This window comes from Sander vitreus, chromosome 21 (genome assembly GCF_031162955.1).
Source record: "Sander vitreus isolate 19-12246 chromosome 21, sanVit1, whole genome shotgun sequence".
Classification (NCBI taxonomy): Eukaryota; Metazoa; Chordata; class Actinopteri; order Perciformes; family Percidae; genus Sander; species Sander vitreus.
In genome coordinates, this window is record NC_135875.1 from 20,813,658 (window position 1) to 20,834,595 (window position 20,938).

The window sequence follows — 20,938 nt, forward strand, 5'->3', positions numbered from 1 at the left end:
ATGACAGGTACACCCGGGAGGCAAAAAAAGCAGCAGCTGTGGATTCTGTGTGTGGTTTTAATTACTGCAGCTGGAGGTGAGAAGCTTCGTTTTGTATTGTATTAAGTTTTTGTTTTGGGAGTTTTTTTTGTCTTACTTGCTTCCTTCACAGTGGTGGAAGAAGTATTCAGATCCTTTACTTAAGTAAAAGTACTAATACCGAACTGTAAATAAATATTCTGTTACAAGTAAAAGTCCTGCATTGAAAATGTTACTTGAGTAAAAGTATGTAAGTATCATCAAGTGTTAAAAGCAAAAGTACTTATAAAAATCCTCACATTTTAGAAACTGCAAACGATCCAAACAGTTCTGTCAATCAACTAAGTGTTTAATCGGCTAATCGTTTCAGCTGTACTTGTAGGCCTGTACAGTGGCACTCACAAGTTTATGAACCCATGCTAAAGTTGACTAAAAAGAGGAATAAAAAAAAAACATCTTTTGGAAATTGATCTTAATGCCTTAATAAAAAAATGAGGAAAAATCCAACCTTTAAGGACACCAATTTTCTTTGTGAATGAATAATGTATTGTAAATAAATAAATGTTCTTCCTTAAAATACAGGGGGCATCAGTAAGTACACCCCTATGTTAAATTCCCATAGAGGCAGGCAGATGTTTATTTTTAAAGGCCAGTTATTTCATGGATCCAGGATACTATGATCCTGATAAAGTTCCCTTGGCCTTTGGAATTAAAATAACCAGCTATTAGACTAACTGAAATAAAACCATGCCAATCTCTAGGTATGGTGAAGGGTCTGTGATGATGTGAGGCTATTTTAATGTATATGGCTTGAATGTAACGGACGTTCATTAATACCAAAAAGTTACGCACTAAAGCTTTAATATTTTAGCGTAGACGTGGCAAATATAAATGATGGTAGCAGTTAGGAAGGAGTTGGTTGTGCTTATCCAGGTATTGTGTTGCACATACAATAACTCAACTTTTCATACAACCTTTTTGGCTTTTAACCCCTTAAAATGCAGGGATATACTTGTGACCCCTCACGGGACATCACAAGAATCATTTCTCCATCTCAGATAGTTTGATTTAAAGGATTTATAAAGCCTGAAGGGGTAAGAATAGTCAGCATTTAAACAAAAATATATATTTTATTGGATTTTCATATTGAATGCATAAATGTTTAAGCAGAATTTCACTAAAATGCTGAATTTGGTGTTACTAAAAGTCTGAAAGAATGTACAGCGCGATGATTTTGCCGATAATTCCTCTGTACTGCAGCCTTCTTCCACTGTGATTTAAATCTAAAACTTGAATTACCTCTAAAATATTGTGCTGCTTAGGACATTTTACATGGAAAGTAAAACTACTCACTTAAAACATGCAGGGTTGTAGTTCTCCAGCTATGGTATATTATAGTATTGTATAGTATTGTAGTAATAGGTTTTTCCCAATATGTTCAGCTCAAATTTCCTGATTAGAGCAACAGGAGTAGGCAATAATCACATAATCTCAAAATGAAACATTACTGGGGAAATGTTAGTGTGTGTAATCAAAGAAAATATGCAAAATGGGAAACATCTGCCCTGTAACATCTGTTGTGACTGCCTGTTAAACTCATTGTGACTCTTCAGAATAAGCTAAACCTGCTCTTCTCATCATGGGACTTATGATCTCAATCACCCCGGTTTAATTAATAATACAAATTGACACCATGAACAAAAAAAACGAAACAAGTGGAGACATTTTAACTATCCATATTTCATGGCTTGCCTTTCAGAGGACATTCCTTGTCCAAAAGGTGGCCGGATCCACTTGACCGGCCGGCGATGCTATTGGCTCTCTGAGACGACATCTTCGCGGCCTGAAGCGCAGGATTCCTGCAGAGAGACTCGGGGAGGAGATCTGGCATCTGCTGACAGCCTGGAGCTGCAACACTTCATCCACCACTCCTTTCCAGTGTGAGTACTACAGACAAATGTCTCCTTTCTTCTTGCGTTTATAAATGCTTATCGATTTATTATTTGTGATGCAAAAATCATATAGAAATACAATTTCAGTGAAATGTAAATCTAGGGTCTTCATTTTATGCATTAAAACAAATAATTAAAGCTGCAAGCAGTGTTGGACCAGCTCTTGCACCTCCTTCCACGTCGGGTTTACTGGCGGACGCCGCTCCTTCCAACAGTGCATTTGCGCGGCCCTCAGACACTGCAAATCGCCACCAATGAAAAGGGAACACTCTGCTGAGTTCAGTGACACCTCACTCAAGATTCTGTCATACAGTGAATTAGCTGTGAAAGGGGGCGTGGTTAAAACATAGGGGGCGGGCCAAACCATGACCAATGAAAACGGAACCGTGCAGGGTTTCCTCCCACCTCTCAGCTCTTTTGACTCCCCTTCAGTTAACTACAAACAACACAACAAGTCCACAAACACGTCGGCATTTAGTAATTCCATATTTACTTCAGGTGTTGATTCATATCACAGTTTCAACCTCCGATACCGTTTGGCGCAGACAAACTGCTGGAAAATATGCAGTATATACACGTTTGATCTGTATGTTTAGGAGGAAGAGGAAGACTCAGCTCAAGATTTAAGCTAAACCAAAATGTATTTACATATTTAATAAAAATAAAAATAATTAAAAAAAATAAAAAACACTCTCCGCTGCGCGCAGCACCTCAATATTCTGATATACAGAGAGAAAAGAAGGGTTAAACATGTGTGGTTCATATAAATACAGTCACAGACTGTATTTATAACCCTAACTAGCTGCAGGTCCTGACTGTATTGATTCCAATGGTCAAACAGCTTGTAGTCATTATGTTGCCCACTGCTGGAATCAGCCAACTGTAACCATTTTAAAACATTAGGCGGTTCTCTTTTCCAGAGCTTTTAATTAGGTCTTTTTTTATGGTCATTTTAATTATTTAAGGTTTTACACTTTGTTATATAGTAACTTTATGAAATGTGTCTGTCCTTGCATTGTATCTTTTGCCTGTAAAGCACTTTGAATAACCCCCGTGTACGAGAAAGGTGCTCTATAAATAAACTTGCCAACAAAGGTGAATGAGAACACAGATTATGAGAGATTATTTAACCCCATAGGTCACCAAAATAAATATTGGAGCAATTCTTTACAAGCCACATATCTCCAGAACATTCTGACAGTAAAATGGTATTTTTCAGACGGACACATGAGGAGAAATTTTACTTTTTTCCAGACCCGTTTCCGTCTCAGGAACAAACTCTCTCCAGATCTGGCAACACAGAGAAGCTAACGTTCACAGCACCATGACACAACTAATGGTCCTGATGATAAATATGACTTTTAGCTGAGTAAGTATCTAATGTTACAATACAACGCCCATTTAGGAGACAGGAAGTGAGGAGTGTTTCATACTGTTGGTGCAGCATGTGATGTGCCAACTCTAGTCCACAGAAAACCTTTGATAGAGCTACAGTTGCGGTATGAACGTGTGAACATGATCACTGACCAGCTGAGTTGTCCTCCAGCATCTCCTTCTTGCTGAAACAGAACATTCAAACATTTACAGCCCAAACTGTTTGCAGCTCCAGCTGTGGAGCCTGTCTGGGTCTGACCCAGGATCAGCTCAGATAAAGTGATATCAATCCATGGATAGTGCTGTTTGGAGTCACAAATTCCGATCAAATAATATATTTTTCATTTCAACATTTTACTGCATCATGAACACCGTTTGAGATCAGCGATAGACTGCTGTATCTGCTGATATTCTTTAATATTTTAACGTGGCGTTACCTTTGCAGAGGATATATCGGCCAGCCAGCTGGAGGTGGTCTGGGTCATGACGGATGCCGTCAGCCGAAGTGGTGACACCGGTGCTAAAGCTGCATAAACAAATAAGTTAACACTTAGACATGACATTTGTATCTTTAAGAGAAAACCGCTCAACAAATCTGCAGGTTTTAAAACTCTGCGCCACAAACAAATGTCATCTTCACTTCACGGAGATGAATAGACACTGTAACAACACAGTAACACTGACCAATCAACATCCAATACCGATGCTTTTGTTGTTTAGCCGTAATACAGTATCGTCGACAGCTTTGTCACTACAAATCAGAATGTGATTGTTGGTGTGGGGGCGCCATCTTGTTGAACTGTGCATGCTACGGTAGTTACCTGTTCAGAAGGAAAGCTAAAAAGTTTTTTCAAAAATGGTCAAATCTGATTGCTTTTAATCTCGTTGTACATGTGTATAGTGACGATAAAAGGCAGTCTATTCTGAATGTAAGGAAAAAAAACGCAGGCACAGCTAAACTGATTCACTTCTTGTTTGAACCTGTTCTGCTTTGGCGTCTAAAGGCTAGCAGGGATGAGGAGTTGGGCTCTTTTTCTAACCGCTCTGTATGTAAAAAACGGAATACAAGATAACTTTGAACCGGCCGATTGTTAAACCAGCTGGGGTTGGGTACCGATCACATTTTACTGATACCTGAAATTAGATTCTGTACTCAGTTTTTATCGGTGTTTTAAGCCCCCCCCCCAAACGTCTCCTTCCAGGCAGCGCTGTCTGGAAGGCACTAGGATTAGGCAATGGTTATGGTTAGGGTTGAAGTCAACGGTCGCAGCGCTGCCTGGAAGGAGACGTTGGGGGCTTAAAATACTATCGAGCCTCAACGGTACCTTTTTTCCCGGTACTTTCCCCATTTTTATTTCAGTTGTAAAAAAGAATTCCAATCCTATTTATTCTATTTACTTGGAGCATTGTCATTTATTTAGACATTAACATTAAACACACCACACAATAAAACCCCTCCCAAACCCATCCATACAACCTATTAAAGCAAATAATTATTAACTGCACTCTTTTACTCTTGTTGTGTCTTATTCTCCATTAGTTTTTTACCTCTTTTTAATTGCTCTTTAATTTAGTTGTATGTAAAGCACTGTGAATTGCCTTGTTGCTAAAATGTGCTATAGAAATAAAGTTACCTTCCAACCTCCAGCCTGGTAACAACAACTCAAACTAAAGAAATCAAAAAGTATATCAAATCTACCTTCTAGGAGAAGCTTCTCCTTCTCCATGTTTTGGCGCTTCAGGAGCTCCTGCATCTCCCTCTTGTGCCTGGTATTCATTTTTTTTCCATCAATCTAAAGTATTTAAAGATTTGTTTCTTTCAATTTCCTCTTTAGACATGTCGTCACTGCTGCTGCTAGTCTCCTAAAAAAAAATGAAAAAAAGATTATACATTATTTTGGTTTCCATCTGATGGCAGCGCAGACTCTGCATGGACAACTACAGAGGTCTCTCAGAAGGCCAAAAAGCATGAAACATCCCAGATGCATATGGACAGTTGGCTTAAACTTTGGGCTTTCAGGAGGGTCAGCATTGGGTGCACTGGGAGCTAGAGGAGGGTCAGCACTGGGAGCTAGAGGAGGGTCAGCACTGGGAGCTAGAGGAGGGTCAGCACTGGGAGCTAGAGGAGGGTCAGCACTGGGAACTAGAGGATGGTCAGCACTGAGAGCTAGAGGATGGGTCAGCACTGGGAACTAGAGGATGGTCAGCACTGAGAGCTAGAGGAGGGTCAGTGAGGGTCAGCACTGGGAGCTAGAGGAGGGTCAGTGAGGGTCAGCACTGGGAGCTAGAGGAGGGTCAGCACTGGGAGCTAGAGGAGGGTCAGCACTGGGAGCTAGAGGAGGGTCAGCACTGGGAGCACTGAGAGCTAGAGGAGGGTCAGCACTGGGAACTAGAGGATGGTCAGCACTGAGAGCTAGAGGAGGGTCAGCACTGAGAGCTAGAGGAGGGTCAGCACTGGGAACTAGAGGAGGGTCAGTACTGGGAACTAGAGGATGGTCAGCACTGAGAGCTAGAGGAGGGTCAGTGAGGGTCAGCACTGGGAGCTAGAGGAGGGTCAGTGAGGGTCAGCACTGGGAGCTAGAGGAGGGTCAGCACTGAGAGCTAGAGGAGGGTCAGCACTGAGAGCTAGAGGAGGGTCAGCACTGAGAGCTACAGGAGGGTCAGCACTGAGAGCTAGAGGAGGGTCAGCACTGGGAGCTAGAGTAGGGTCATCATTGGGCGCACTGAGAGCTAGAGGAGGGTCAGCACTGAGAGCTAGAGGAGGGTCAGTACTGGGAACTAGAGGATGGTCAGCACTGAGAGCTAGAGGAGGGTCAGTGAGGGTCAGCACTGGGAGCTAGAGGAGGGTCAGCACTGAGAGCTAGAGGAGGGTCAGCACTGGGAGCTATAGGAGGGTCAGCACTGAGAGCTAGAGGAGGGTCAGCACTGAGAGCTACAGGAGGGTCAGCACTGGGAGCTAGAGTAGGGTCAGCACTGAGAGCTAGAGGAGGGTCAGCACTGAGAGCTAGAGGAGGGTCAGCACTGAGAGCTAGAAGAGGGTCAGCACTGGGAGCAGTGAGAGCTACAGGAGGGCTGTGCGTCGCAGAGACTTTGAGAACTGAGCGGTATAAAAGTGGAACTTAATGCGCTTTTCTTTAATAAAAGGGAATCCGATGAGACATTCACAGGCAATGTGATTTCATTTATTTGAGTAGAAAAAGTACACTAGCTTTTTGAATATTTCTACTTCAAACTTTAACTGTAAAGACCGCTAAACAAAAAAAGGGGGGGATTTACAGCACAACACCCTTATTCAGGTCAAGTTTCTGTGAATCATGCGATGCATGTAATCCTGCAAAAGCTATTGAAACATGCTCCAGTAACAAAGACAACCCATTCAATCTAAGATTATTAGGTTATTCACACACACACACAAGCTGCTAGATACATTTTACAGTTCCACATATCTATTTTTAGGATGTGAACTTATCTGCGTACAAGTCACCAATCTGCTGTCCGGTCTGCTTCTCGTTTTCTTAGTATAATATTCCAATTTAACTGCGTGATTGTTCTGAGCGTTAAAGTTGTGTTCTTGTTTTGAGATTAAAAGTGACTCACCATATTTAGTTTAGCTTTCCAAGAGCTCTGGATCTGGATCAGGCTGATTGTGTAAGCGCCGCCCACCTTCAGCCTGAGCAGAGTTTAATCAGCCAGAAGAAGTGAAATCCCCTGTGTGCTGTTCACTGCTGGAGTGTAACTAAGTACATTTACTCCAGTACTGTCCTTAAGTCCAAATGTTGAGGTACCTGTACTTTATAACTTCATATTTGAGAAATATTGTACTTTTTACTCCAGTACATCAATCTGACAGCTTTAGTTACTTTACACATTAAACACATGTAGTTAATAACAGATTTATTCTAAATGAAACTAGCCAACAATATAACGGCCTACAAGTCCAGCTGAAATGATTAGACCATTAAACACACACCTGTTTGGGTCTTTTACACTTTCTAAAATGGGAGGATATTTCTTCTAATACTTTTACTACATTTCCCTGATGATACTTAAACACTTTAACTTTCAATCCAGGACTTTAACTGTAACAGAGTATTTTTACAGTGTGGTATTAGTACTTTTACTGCAGTAATCTGAATACTTCTTCCAGCGCTGACTGCGCTTCATGGTTTCAAAGGCCAAAAAGCTGCTGAGTCTGATTGGTCGAGGGTCACAAAGGAACATCCTGATATTATGGATGTTTTTTCCTCCTTTATTGAAAGAGCATTCAACGACAGACAGAGCAACAATCAGAACACAAAGAACAGAAACCCAGAAGAACAGGAAATAAATCACTTCATCAACATCTGCCAGAGAACATGTCTTTTATCTGACTGTAGCCCTGACTGTAATCTCTCCCACAGAAAGCACTTGTTCTGCCTTAAAGTGCCCATATTATGAAAAAAATCTCTTTTTCTGGGATTGGGGGTGTTATTTTGTGTCTCTGGTACATCTACACACGTGTTTCTGAATGTGTCCTGCCTTCAGTCTCCGGGTGAGCTGGTCAAAATCGGCACGGCTTTCTACGTCACTAGCCGAAACGTAGCATGCTAACGGTAGCATGCTACCTCATTCTCAATGGCAAAGCACTGTTCACCACACACGTTCACCATAATCTACAAAAGAACTACTTACATGTGCGCCCTTGTTTAGAATAAGTCTCCCGGCTAATCCTGCCTTGTAACTGACCAAAGTTGGAGAAACAGCCTTTCTTTTACTGTCTATGGAAACAGCTAGCTAACACGATCCTTACCTATCTACTGCGCATGTGCGACTACAAAGATAGTACAGAAGAAGAGATGTCTCACTCTGTAGCTAAAACAGAGACCTGAACACAGAGTGAATAGAGGATCTGCAGCAGTGAGAGAGAGCCGTGCAGTACAACAAAAATGATGTTTTTTGAAAATTAGACCATGTAAACCTATTCTGGTACAACCTTAAAATACAATTATGAACCTGAAAATGAGCATAATAAGGGAGCTTTAAAACGCCTCGCCCACACTCCTGTTCGAAATTCCTCAATTCGTGATGTCATTAATTGAGAAAGCCAGCCCAGTTATTCATATGTGCTCCCCATTGGTGCTGCCTGAGCAAGCACAGCCCGCCCAGTGGCTTGTTTGAAATTGGTTGACCAATCACAACAGAGTGGGCCAGCTGACCAATCGGAGCAGACTGAGTGTTTCAGGTGGAGGCACTGCAACAATGGGCAGTATGAGAAACATGTTTTTTGAATATCAAAGCATGTGAACCTATTATAGACCCCAAAAGTACAAATATGACCCTGAAAAGGAGCATAATAGGGGCTCTTTAATATACCTTTTCCCTGTTGTTTTCGTGTTTGTTTAGGAAAAGCACTGTGTGGGTATGGCTGAAGGGATCAGCAGGAGAGGGCTCTGTCCAGGTCCAGGTTGGGGTTGCGGTGCCAGTAAGTCCTGCATGGTGGACTGGAGCAAGTGAGAGCCAAGGGGGGTGTTCTCAGATGGCCTTGGGGACACAGGGACAGTGGAGGAAGGCGCAATGTGCTGGACGATACCTCTTCCTCTGTGAAAAAGATGTAACTGGTAAGACTTTTATTTCACCAAAAAACAGTTGGGTTTTATCCTCGTGTATGGCTATTATTAGAAATGTGTCTTTAGGTAATTTTGGTTATTCCCTCTTCATGCAGAGTCTTTACCGTCTGTGGACAGTTACCTGACTGGATTGGTTCTCATGACCGGCATCTATGCTCAGACCCAGATACACCCCTTTCCAAATGTCCCAGACATCGGAGCACTCACAGTGGAGGTCAGTATAGTGTCAATAGAAGAAAAAAAGATCAACAAGATCAATATGAGATGATGTATTTAAAAAGTATCTGACAAGAGAACATCACTTCTTGGTTAAACGTCAGCTCATAGACCTAAAAAAGCTCTAATGAGTGGTTAAGGGTTGGCATTGTGTGGTTATAAAGGGTCGCAAGCTAAAAAGATTGGGAATCGGGGTGCCTGGATGGCTAACCTGGTTAAGCGTGTGCCCCATGTGCAGGGGCCCAGTCCTTGCAGCAGCGACCGCAGGTTTGATTCCGACCTGCAGCCCTTTGCTGCATGTCATCCCCCCCCAATCTCTCTCTCTCTCCCCCTGTCATGTCTTCATGCATTTTATTAATTTGCACTGTCCCCTTAAATAAACACAGATGCAGCTGTTCCCAGGGATGTGGTTCAGTCATGCAGGTCAGTTGGCATCAGTGGAGCTGGTGGTCCAGCCCAGCCCAATGTCCTCTCTGGCCCGGGTACAGATCCTCCGACCCTACTGCAATCCCAACCACCACCTGGTACCACCAGGTACAGTACAACGGTAGTATGGAGCTTTTCTGAGAGCTCCTGTTTGCTCGATACTGGACGTTGATAATCTCCTCTTTGCCCCTCAGGCTGCAGCTCTCTCCTTAATCCGTTCAGCTGCTGCTCAGCAGTGCCGCTGTGTAACACCACAGGGGGCTGCAGCTTGGGCCAGCACTGGTGCCACCTGCTGGAGGCCTGTGTGCCCACCGCCAGTCCCTGCAGCCCCTACGACTCTGCAGCAGGGGCCCGCGGCTTTGCATTACCGCCCAGATACCCTGCGATACCCCCCTTCTACCACATGGTGGCAGACCTGCCTCTGAGAATTAACCCCAGCTCTGAACTAAAAACTATAAGCGTGAGTTGACATTTTGTTGCACGTTATTGGCTTTTCCTGCAGGCATTATGGATTAACGATGTTTGAATACAAAGTATATCGTCACTGTCAGACCAAAACCTTGTATGTCCAACACTGTTGCTCTACAGGAAATGAAAAAAAAAGGCTAATTTGAAAACATTTAATTGAGGCTTCAACAAAGTCAGATGAAATGGCTTTGTGACTGTTTAAATATACAGTATGTAAAAGCCACGACAGATGTAAAGGGTGACCAATAGCATTGATTGGTGATTAACTTTAGTGCACCTGACTCCTGGAACAAATTACAGCACTTCCTTAAAATCAGCTCACGTGTGCCTTTTGGACATTTTAGAAATCTGGTTTTAAACCTGTAAATTGCTTTACATAATTGTAATATGAGAGCTTGTAATATATATGATATAATATGATATAATATGATATATATATATATATATATATATATATATATATATATATATATATATATATATATATATATATATATATATATATATATATATATATATATATATATACTGTATATATGTATAAACACACTACCGGTCAAAAGTTTGGGGTCACTTAGAAATGTCCATTCCACTCCATTACAGACAGAATACCAGCTGAGATCAGTTGCATTGTTTTTTTTAAATCAGGGCAGCAGTTTTCAGATTACATTATGTGTTTACATAATTGCAAAAGGGTCCAGACTATTGTAGAAAGAAGAGGCTGATTTTTAATGCAATAGCTACATTGCCCATTATCAGCAACCATTCATCCAACGTTCCAAAGGCACATTCTGTTTACTAATCTGATATCATTTTAAAATGCTAACTGAGAAAACATTGGAGAACCCTTTTGCAATTATGTGAGCACATAATGTAAAAACTGCTGCCCTGGTTAAAAAAACAATGCAACTGATCTCAGCTGGTATTATGTCTGTAATGGAGTGGAATGGAAATGTCTAAGTGACCCCAAACTTTTGACCGGTAGTGTATATATACATATATACAGTATATATATATATATATATATATATATATATATATATAAATAATTGTACTCTCCTTTAGATCCTAATTATCCTAATGTATTTATCAAATAATGTTTCCAATCCATAAAGTTTTAGTAGCTTTCTATTGTTCCTATAATGGTGTCGCTTCTTTTCTGTGTTGTTTTGTTTTTTTGTCTTTGTAATTGACTCGATGTCATTGTAGATCAGGGGCTGCCCCTCAATGATCTCTTGAGTATAAATAGAGGAAAAGAAAATGACGAAATTTGGAGATATGACTGTTTTCATAGATTCCTTTCATATTTTACTGTTTTTTTTATTAACAGCTGCTTCTTCCAGATCGAGCGATCATGGTCTACCCTGATGATATTGTGGCTATACAGCACACTCGTGACTCTGGTACTTTCCTACATTGCCTGAACAGTGAAGCATCTCTAAACTCCCCCTGGCGACAGAGTTACATGTCCCTTAGGAGGACGGAGTGGGGAGGCTGGTGGGAGGGAGGTCTCACTTCCCTGCCACACGGAGGCCAATGGGTGGACGGGGTGGTGTGTGATCTGAGGATGCTGTACGTGGACAAGAGTCTACACAGAGGTACCGAGCACGATGATAACTTTGGCTTCACCCACAGAGAGACAACCGCAGCTCCAGATATTGGGGTCCTGACAGCTGGTCCTACTCCGAGTCTGCGATTTAAATTTGGGCTTAATGTCGTCCACCCTGTGCCAGATGAAGAGAACCAGATTCATGTCCAAATCAACGTCCCAACACGTATCGTTGTCAAGGTCCTGTCTGGAGAGAAAGCCAGGAGCTCATGGTCAGCCCCAGTTCTGCAGACCGGGGTCCCCTTCCTTCCATCTTGCCCTGAAGAGGTGGCTCTGTCTTGGCCTGACTGTAGGAGAAAGTCCCCTGATGCCTGGTTCTCCTCTGTGACCCTGGTGTTGCCCTCAGCAGGGGTTCAAACGCTGATCATCAGTGTGATGAATGCAGTTAGCTCTCAGAGTGTGAGTGTGAGGGTTTGTGGCTATGAGGCAGTGACAGGGCTTACTGTAGAGCCACTTGGATGCCAGAGGATGCTAGTAGACACTCCACAGGTGAGAATGCAAAAATGAATTTAAACATTCTGCTTATTTGAGCAATATTTTTAGTAACCATGTTGGCAGCACAGCAAAGCCAGCTGGTCGGTCCACCACTTTGGTCCCGACTGAAATATCTCAATTGCCATTCAGGTTTTGTACAGACATTCATGGTCCACAGAGGATGAATCCTAATGATTTTGGAAATCCTCAGACTTTTCACCTATTGACTAACGCTGATGCGTAAGCTGGTTTTGTTACACAGAACCATCTGAGAAGCCGTCATTGGAAACGTTTTGAAAAGTGTAGGCACTTTCAAAAAATACCTGGCAGGCGATTGGATGAACCATCTGTCTGTCACGTCTACTATTGTTTTTTTTGAGCCAACAGTCGCCGTCACACACACACACACACACAAACCACACACTTATGAGCTGCTTGCATTATTGACCTTTGCTATGGATTTCTGGGTGAGGACGGGCTGATGATTTTGGTGTTCTTCTGGCTTTTTCTCGAGTGGCACCAAGAGGTTGAAATCTGTGGTTTTCAGTGAAATGCCTTGATAACTGTAAGATGGATTTTTGTGAAATTTAGTACAGACATTCATGTTTCTCACAGGATAATTTGTATTAACTTTAGGGATCCTCTTACTTTTTTAATTTCACATTGCCATTGTGAGCGCTTTAGCATTTAAACGTTAGTGATAGAGCTTATAGCCTCAGAGCTGCTACCGTGGCTGTAGACTCTTTCACATTCGCGAATGTGGACATAATTATAAGACACAAAGTTTGCACAAAGGCAACTTAGTTTGATAACATATTCTCTGACATTTGTTTCTTTTTGATGATTTTTTTTTTTACATTGTAGTCATTTCAAGCTAAAGTGGAGAGTGGTTCCGCAGTAAAATTCAAATGGGTGATTGATGACCTGGAGAAGTTGGCCTATGAAGGAGAATCTTACAGTGTAGTGTTCAAGAAACCTGCAGAGTATAAGCTCAGGGTAAGATAATTTAGCCATCTCTCTGATGTTAAATTTGTTCAGTTACTTATTTTTTTATAATGTTTCTTTAAAAATATAAAATTAAATTTCTCGATAAATCAATAAATTACACTTCATTACATTCTGAGCCTCTTTTATAAGAAAAGTAACCTGTTATCTTTCTGCTAGTTGACAGCTTCCAATCATGTGAGCTCCCAGAGCCAACAAATCCTCCTGACTGCTGATGAAATGACCCCACTGGGTGAGCCAGAATTCCTGTTAGTCAGGGAGGTCGTAGCTGTGGATGCTACACACCTCTACACCCTCAGAGTCAAAGTTGACATCTCCCTGCCAGTCACATTCAGGTAAGGCATTGCATTTTTCATAAATAACCCCCCAGAAATCATCAGAGACCAACATATGAGATGGCATATTGTATACCCTTGACTTTAAAATATAGACTACCACTTGAAATGTACTTGTATGTCATGTTTTGTCTGGTTATTCTAAATGTCCATGTGCTGTATTTCATATAGATGGGATTTTGGGGATGGCAGTAGCAAGGTGATCCACACCCAGTCTGCTCCTTGTCAGAACATGGAAGGGCTTATGGAGAGAGGAGGGAAGCAAGTGTATGTCCAGGACTCAGTGAACTATACCTTTTCTATTCCAGGTAAACACACTCACAAAAACAATTAAAGCTGCACTTATCATTATTTTAGATGAAATGAGTGTAATTTCAGATGGAAAACCCCATAGTACGCCACCTGCCCAGCACTAACAACAACAGACACAATAACTTAGCATCTAACTAGTGAACATAGTGGAGCATTTAGCAACCAGATATTTCCCCTAAGGAGTTGGTGCAGACCAAACCAGAGCTAACAGGAGCGTGAATATATGACATCCTTGGCTGGCCAGAAACAAATTGATGCTAATGTTGCTCCGTGTCTGATGGATGTGCAGTGTGTTAACTAGTGTACCATATCAGGTTTATAAGGTGATTATATGCCAGTGTTTACAGCTAAGATATCCTGCCCCCAATTGGCCACAAGTTCTATCAATGCAGGTTAATTACTGCTTTAAAGATACATACAATTATGCTGGCATCAAATTAATTGGCTGTACTAGACATTCAGAACATTAATATAGAAGCAAACACAATTGCGATGTAAAAATGTAGTGGAGTAATGGCGTCCAGAGCTGAGAATGAAGTCACACTCTCTGTGTGTGCTGTAATTCAAGCTTCTCTGTTCTTTGTTTTGAAAGCCGGTCCGGCCACGCATGCATGTTAGTTCATGTGGCCGTAAAAAGAAGCTAAAAAAGCTATCTCACATATTGGGGAATGGTCTGTGAGAGCACAATGAATGGAGTCATTGAAGTCCATTGGATTGGAGGCAATTTGATTGGAAGCAAACCCAGCACACTTTTTTTTTCCCGGTATTTTGAGTACAAGCCCTTTAACGATACAGCCAAGTACACAGGCGTCATTGAACCTTTAGCAAGTATTTTAGGTTGGTTGATAAAACTATCTTTTTGCTGGTATTTTGACTAAATCCCATGCAACATGCGACATTTGTTTTGTCCTTAAAATTGATTTAAGACTTTTTAAAACCCCATTTTATGTAGAATTTGAAAATTGCTGATTTCGGTAACATTTGGTGACAAGAATAAAACTGGTAGAAACTGTGCTTGGTACTTTCTTTTTCAACGTAAAAGCTTCTTTCCTGCGTATTTGTTTTTGCAGCTGACTACAAACTTCATGCCCAAGTCTCCAACCAATATGACAAAACTGATGCGTCAATGAAGATTAGCGTACGCCCTCGATTAAAACACCTCCTCGTTTCCTCTACCCCTCCCGTGCCACTCGTCAAACAGACTCTCGTTCTGGAAGCTTCGGCAGAGCCCTCCACCCATGCTGTTGTCTACACATGGGACTTTGGCGATGGCTCTAAAGTTATCCAAGGCATTGACTGTAAAGTCAACCATACTTTTGCATCTGCAAGAGTGTATAACCTCACAGTGTGTGCCAACAACACTCTTACAGTCCTGACCACTTGGCTCATGATGGAAGTTTTGGAGAAAATCTCTGGATTGACGGTTAGTTACAATGGACCCATTGAACTAAGCTCTGCTACAGATTTCAGAGCTACAGTGGCCACTGGTACGAATCTGCTGTGGAATTTTGACTTTGGCGATGGATCTCTGCAGGGAAACGTTACAGATGGTTCCATCTCCCACATCTATAAGTCGCCAGGGCACTATACAGTAGATGTAACTGTCTTGAATTCTGTCAGCCAAGCTCATCAGTCTCTCTGTGTAGAGGTCTATAGGTTGGCTGTTAGTGGAGTTCTCCCTACAGAATGCGTCATGAGTGGAAGAGACATACAGTTTACTGCTCTGGTGAAAGGGAACATATCCATTTTGACTTTCCATTGGCTGTTTGGAGATGGATCACCTCTGGCTATAGTGAGGGGACAGTCGACAGCCATGCACACATTTCAAAGTCAAGGGATCTTTCATATTAGTCTGACTCTGTTTAGTTCTGTTACATCTGTATCATTTAATATGAGTATCTGTGTCGAAGCGCCAATAACCAACATGACAGTGCAGTCATCAAAAGAAGTAGTGGCAGTAGGAGAAGAGGTATGCGTCAGGGTGTTAGTTTCCCCCGTACAAATCAGAGGTTATCAATTGAAGTGGTTAAGCAGCCCCTCTAGTCTCATTTCCGTGACAGAAAACACTCAAAAGTGTTTTATCTTTAAAGATGAAGGTGTCGAAGAGGTATCAGTAACAGCACTTAACAAAGTCAGCAACAAAACGGCGAGAGCTAGTATCACCATTCAAAACCTTGTGGGTAAGCTGTCTGTGGAGCATGATAGTCAAAGTGGCACACTGACCGTCAATACATCAGCATCATTTTGGGTTGCCAGTTGCACTGGTAGCAATGTGTTAGTGCTGTGGGACTTTGGAGATGGATCCCCAGTGGAGCAGAAGCGAAATGTGTCACACGTCTTTACCTCGACGGGTCAGTTCACAGTCACCGCCACAGCATTTAATGCTGTTAGCCGTGATTCTGTGTACCTTAAAGTCAATGTTTTACTTCCTATTTCAGACCTTTCACTTCACACCAACCAGCCTTATGCTGTAGTAGGAGAAGAAACTCTTATCTCAGCAATTAGCAGTGCTATCAGTAGCACCAGCTACTACTGGACTGTAGACGGTTTAAACTCAACCAAACAGGGGACTTATCAGTTTAGATTTGCTTTCCTGAAACCAGGAGTGTATCAAGTGAGGGTTATTGCACAGAACTTGGTAAGTAGAAAGGAAGCAGCTATTTTGATTGAGGCCTTCGAAAGTATAGAGGGTCTTCAGATTGAATGTCAGAGTCTGACCAACGTGAAATACATACCAACCCAAGAGGAACTGCTGTTTATTGCTTCAATCACCAAGGGCTCCAATGTCAGTTATCACTGGCTTGCTTTACATAGTGGAATAAACCGACAAATTACTGGTGATGGAGAGCTTTTTCATATGTTAGTTGAAACTCCTGGTGGGGTTTCAGTTGAGCTAAGAGCTTCCAACAAGTTGGGTGAGGCCACCAGCATTGTTTCTTTAGTGTCAGTACAGCGTGTAGCAGGTGCACACATTACAACACAATCAAACATTGTGGCATTAGGGAAATTAGTGAATATCTCTGTATCCGTGGTTACCGGGTCAGACCTACAGTACCTGTGGTATGTGAAATCTGATTTTACACCCTTGCAGACACACACACCCTTTCTTCTCCACACTTTTACAAGTGTTGGTCATTGTCTTGTTAGAGTTTCAGCTCAGAATGTCCTTAGCCACAGCAATATCACCAAAGAGTTTAATGTTCAGGAGGAGGTCCAAGAGATGGACTTTGAAATTGAAGGAAAAACGCATCCCTTTTATATCACCACACGTACTGCAGTTCAACTCCATGGGCTTATTCGGAAGGGAAGTGATCTGCATTGGAACTGGGAAGTTAGAGGTGTTATGCTTTTTAATTCTACAAATCAGACCTTTATCTACACTTTTCCATTGGCAGGCATCTATCGGGTGTCTTTAAATGTCTCCAATGGGATAAATTGGCAGATGGTTTCACACAGTGTCACAGTTGAGGATGCAATCAAAGGTCTAATGCTGAACATTTCCAAGTCTTCCTTTTGCACCGAGGAACCAGTTACATTTATTCCAACAATTTCCCAAGGAAGCAATGTAAGCTTTGCCATAACATTTAGAAACAAAGACTGGATTCATAGTCAGGGCATTCTTAAAGGACGGTTCACCACATCAAGCCTTCCAGCAGGGACACATCTAGTTACAGTGAAAGGTTGGAACCAGGTCAGTAGTGCTGAGGTGTCTTCCAGCATTCTGGTTGCTGAGCATATTCAAGGTTTGCGCCTTGTGAACTGTTGTTCTGATGCTCTAGAGGCTCAGAAAAGAATCCAGTTCAAGGCAGAAGTTAAAAGTGGACTTCTAGTCAACTACACCTGGATATTTCACTTGGTAGGGTCTGAGCCCACCTGGCTCAAAGGACAAGAAGTGATTTTTACTCCACCAGAAAATGGTTTATTGACGTTTAGCGTGCTCGCCACCAATGGAATCTGCTCCAAGATGGTAAATGATACTACCACAGTTCAGTGGCCTCTGAAAAAGGTAAAGCTTGTCTGTCATTCAGAAAGAATATTTGTTGGACATGCTGTCAGGTTTTCTGCCAAAGTTAATGAAGGGAGCAATCCCAAATACCTCTGGGACTTTGGAGACTCCACTGAAGCATTGGTGACAGACTTAAGCACAGTCAATCATACTTATTATATTCCTGGGAAATACAGTGTTATGGTCAAAGTTCAAAACAGTGTAAGCCATGTGTCCACACTGCTCGACCTGGAGGTGGAGGAGCCCCAGTGTTCCAGCCCTCAAGCTTCTCTTGTCCAGAGCCAGTCTACTATCTTCAGGTCTAGACCGAGTTTCTTTGAAGCAAGCACGGACATTACCTGCTCTGCTTACAAAGCCACGTACCTATGGGAGATACTCAAAGACTCTGATTGTACCAATTCAGAATTCTCTGGTAACAAAGTCATTCTTAGAAGTCAGGTAGATGCAACTTTGCCTTTTCTCTTACTCCCGAAGCACACTCTCGATTTGGGACAGTATTGCCTGGTATTCAGCGTTTCCCTCCAGGGAACTCCTCTACTTGCCCAACAAAAAACCAGCGTTACAGTGGTCCACTCAATGTTGGTAGCTGTCATCAAGGGAGGATCCCACAGACTGTGGCCCAGCCTCAGTGACCTCGTCCTGGATGGATCTGAGTCTGAAGACCCTGATGTAGATCCAGGAGTGGAAGATACACTGCAGTACCATTGGACCTTCATGCCAGTGGTAAAGGCCTCTTGATGTTAAAGCAACCTTTGTGTAATGGAAATTATATTAATTGCTATTATTATGAGCTGGATAAAGAAGTATAAGATAAGTTAAATTCTTTGATAGATGTATTTGATACTAACACTTGGGTGTTTGTATTTTCAGAACTCAACGGAAACTCATTTTGCAAAGCAGGCCATTGGGAGTAACAGCAGTATAATGACTGTACTGAGCACCCAGCTGCACCCAGACACAGTCTACGTTTTCACCCTCACTGTACACAAGGCAGGGAGGAGACCTGCCTCTGTCAACCAGACAGTGAGTATAACCAAAATCACCCTACATTCTCACACAAAAGCATGCTTTATCACTTTAAAATATATTTTACAGTTTTTTTCTTGCATCTGCTGCAGTTGAGAAAAGCTATGTTGAATATATCTCGCAAAGTTTTGGAGACATGGGCAATCATGGCGGAACTTACCATAGGCACACCAACTAATTTATTCAAATAAGACACTTATCACACACACCTCTGTCTCTTATCTGTAGGTGACTTTGTGTGAAGCTCCTGTGCTTCCTGTGATTGTGGAGTGTGTGTCCTGCTCTGTGTTGTCCTCCGCACACCACGTTAGTTACACCGCCCCCATCATCCTCTCAGGACAATGTGGACAGTGTGACGACCAGGCTCAGGTAACGATTCCAATACTAACATCAAGCTTACATGTAAAGTCATTTTTTTCAGTAAATTAAATTTTAATACATTTTTGTGAAATATTGTGTACAATAGTAGTCAGCATAAGGGAAAAGCTTCTTTTTTTTTTTTTTAAAGCATGACACATTACAATGCAATTGTAGTGCAGATGGAAAGAAAAAAACAACACACCGTTCTCCCCCTGCTGCAGTCTCGGCTGTTCATTACCTTTTAAGTCAACAAACCATCCATCCATCCATCCATCCATCTTCATCCGCTTATCCGGGGTCGGGTCGCGGGGGTAGCAGCTCCAGCAGGGGACCCCAAACTTCCCTTTCCCGGGCCACATTAACCAGCTCCGACTGGGGGATCCCGAGGCGTTCCCAGGCCAGGTTATAGATATAATCCCTCCACCTAGTCCTGGGTCTCCCCCGAGGCCTCCTCCCAGCTGGACGTGCCTGGAACACCTCCCTAGGGAGGCGCCCAGGGGGCATCCTTACCAGATGCCTGAACCACCTCAACTGGCTCCTTTCGACGCAAAGGAGCAGCGGCTCTACTCCGAGCTCCTCACGGATAACTGAGCTTCTCACTCTATCTCTAAGGGAGACGCCAGCTACCCTCCTGAGGAAACCCATTTCGGCCGCTTGTACCCTGGATCTTGTTCTTTCGGTCATGACCCAGCCTTCATGACCATAGATGAGGGTAGGAACAAAAACTGACCGGTAGATTGAGAGCTTTGCCTTCTGGCTCAGCTCTCTTTTCGTCACAACGGTGCGATAAATTGAATGTAATACCGCACCTGCTGTGCCGATTCTCCGACCAATCTCCCGCTCCATTGTCCCCTCACTCGCGAACAAGACCCCAAGGTACTTGAACTCCTTCACTTGGGGTAAGGACTCATTCCCCTACCTGGAGAAGGCACTCCATCGGTTTCCTGCTGAGAACCATGGCCTCCGATTTAGAGGTGCTGATCCTCATCCCAGCCGCTTCACACTCGGCTGCGAACCGATCCAGTGAGTGCTGAAGGTCACAGGCCGATGATGCCATCAGGACCACATCATCTGCAAAAAGCAGCGATGAGATCCCCAGCCCACCGAACTGCAACCCTCTCCACCCCGACTACGCTCGATATCCTGTCCATAAATACTACAAACAGGATTGGTGACAAAGCGCAGCCCTGGCGGAGGCCAACTCTCACCTGAAACGAGTCCGACTTACTGCCGAGAACCCGGACACAGCTCTCGCTTTGGTCGTACAGAGATTGGATGGCCCTGAGAAGGGACCCCTCACCCTGTACTCCCGCAGCACCTCCCACAGTATCTCCCGGGGCACCCGGTCATACGCCTTCTCCAGATCCACAAAACACATGTAGACTGGTTGGGCATACTCCCAGGCTCCCTCCAGGATCCTTGCGAGAGTAAAGATCTGGTCCGTTGTTCCACGACCAGGACGGAATCCGCATTGTTCCTCTTCAACCTGAGATTCGACTATCGACCGAACCCTCCTTTCCAGCACCTTGGAGTAGACTTTACCGGGAGGCTGAGAAGTGTGATACCCCTGTAATTGGCACACACCCTCTGGTCCCCCTTTTTAAAAAAGGGGAACCACCACCCCGGTCTGCCACTCCTTAGGCACCGTCCCAGACTTCCACGCAATGTTGAAGAGGCGTGTCAACCAAGACAACCCCTCCACACCCAGAGCTTTAAGCATTTCTGGACGGATCTCATCAATTCCTGGGGCT

The 20,938-nt window shown here is 43.0% G+C and overlaps 1 protein-coding gene across 1 annotated transcript in view; it reads left to right on the forward strand.

Moving 5' to 3' along the window:
- The window catches only part of pkd1b (polycystic kidney disease 1b), a 50,511-nt gene continuing 29,573 nt past the window's right edge, over positions 1-20,938 (forward strand). Inside the window, exons 1-12 of the mRNA XM_078279956.1 lie at positions 1-76; positions 1,778-1,958; positions 8,727-8,941; positions 9,046-9,164; positions 9,553-9,700; positions 9,787-10,052; positions 11,391-12,158; positions 13,008-13,139; positions 13,338-13,483; positions 13,655-13,791; positions 14,866-18,524; positions 19,056-19,196. Of these exons, the coding sequence (XP_078136082.1) occupies positions 1-76; positions 1,778-1,958; positions 8,727-8,941; positions 9,046-9,164; positions 9,553-9,700; positions 9,787-10,052; positions 11,391-12,158; positions 13,008-13,139; positions 13,338-13,483; positions 13,655-13,791; positions 14,866-18,524; positions 19,056-19,196 (5,988 nt within the window). The remainder of the gene's footprint in view (positions 77-1,777; positions 1,959-8,726; positions 8,942-9,045; positions 9,165-9,552; positions 9,701-9,786; positions 10,053-11,390; positions 12,159-13,007; positions 13,140-13,337; positions 13,484-13,654; positions 13,792-14,865; positions 18,525-19,055; positions 19,197-20,938) is intronic.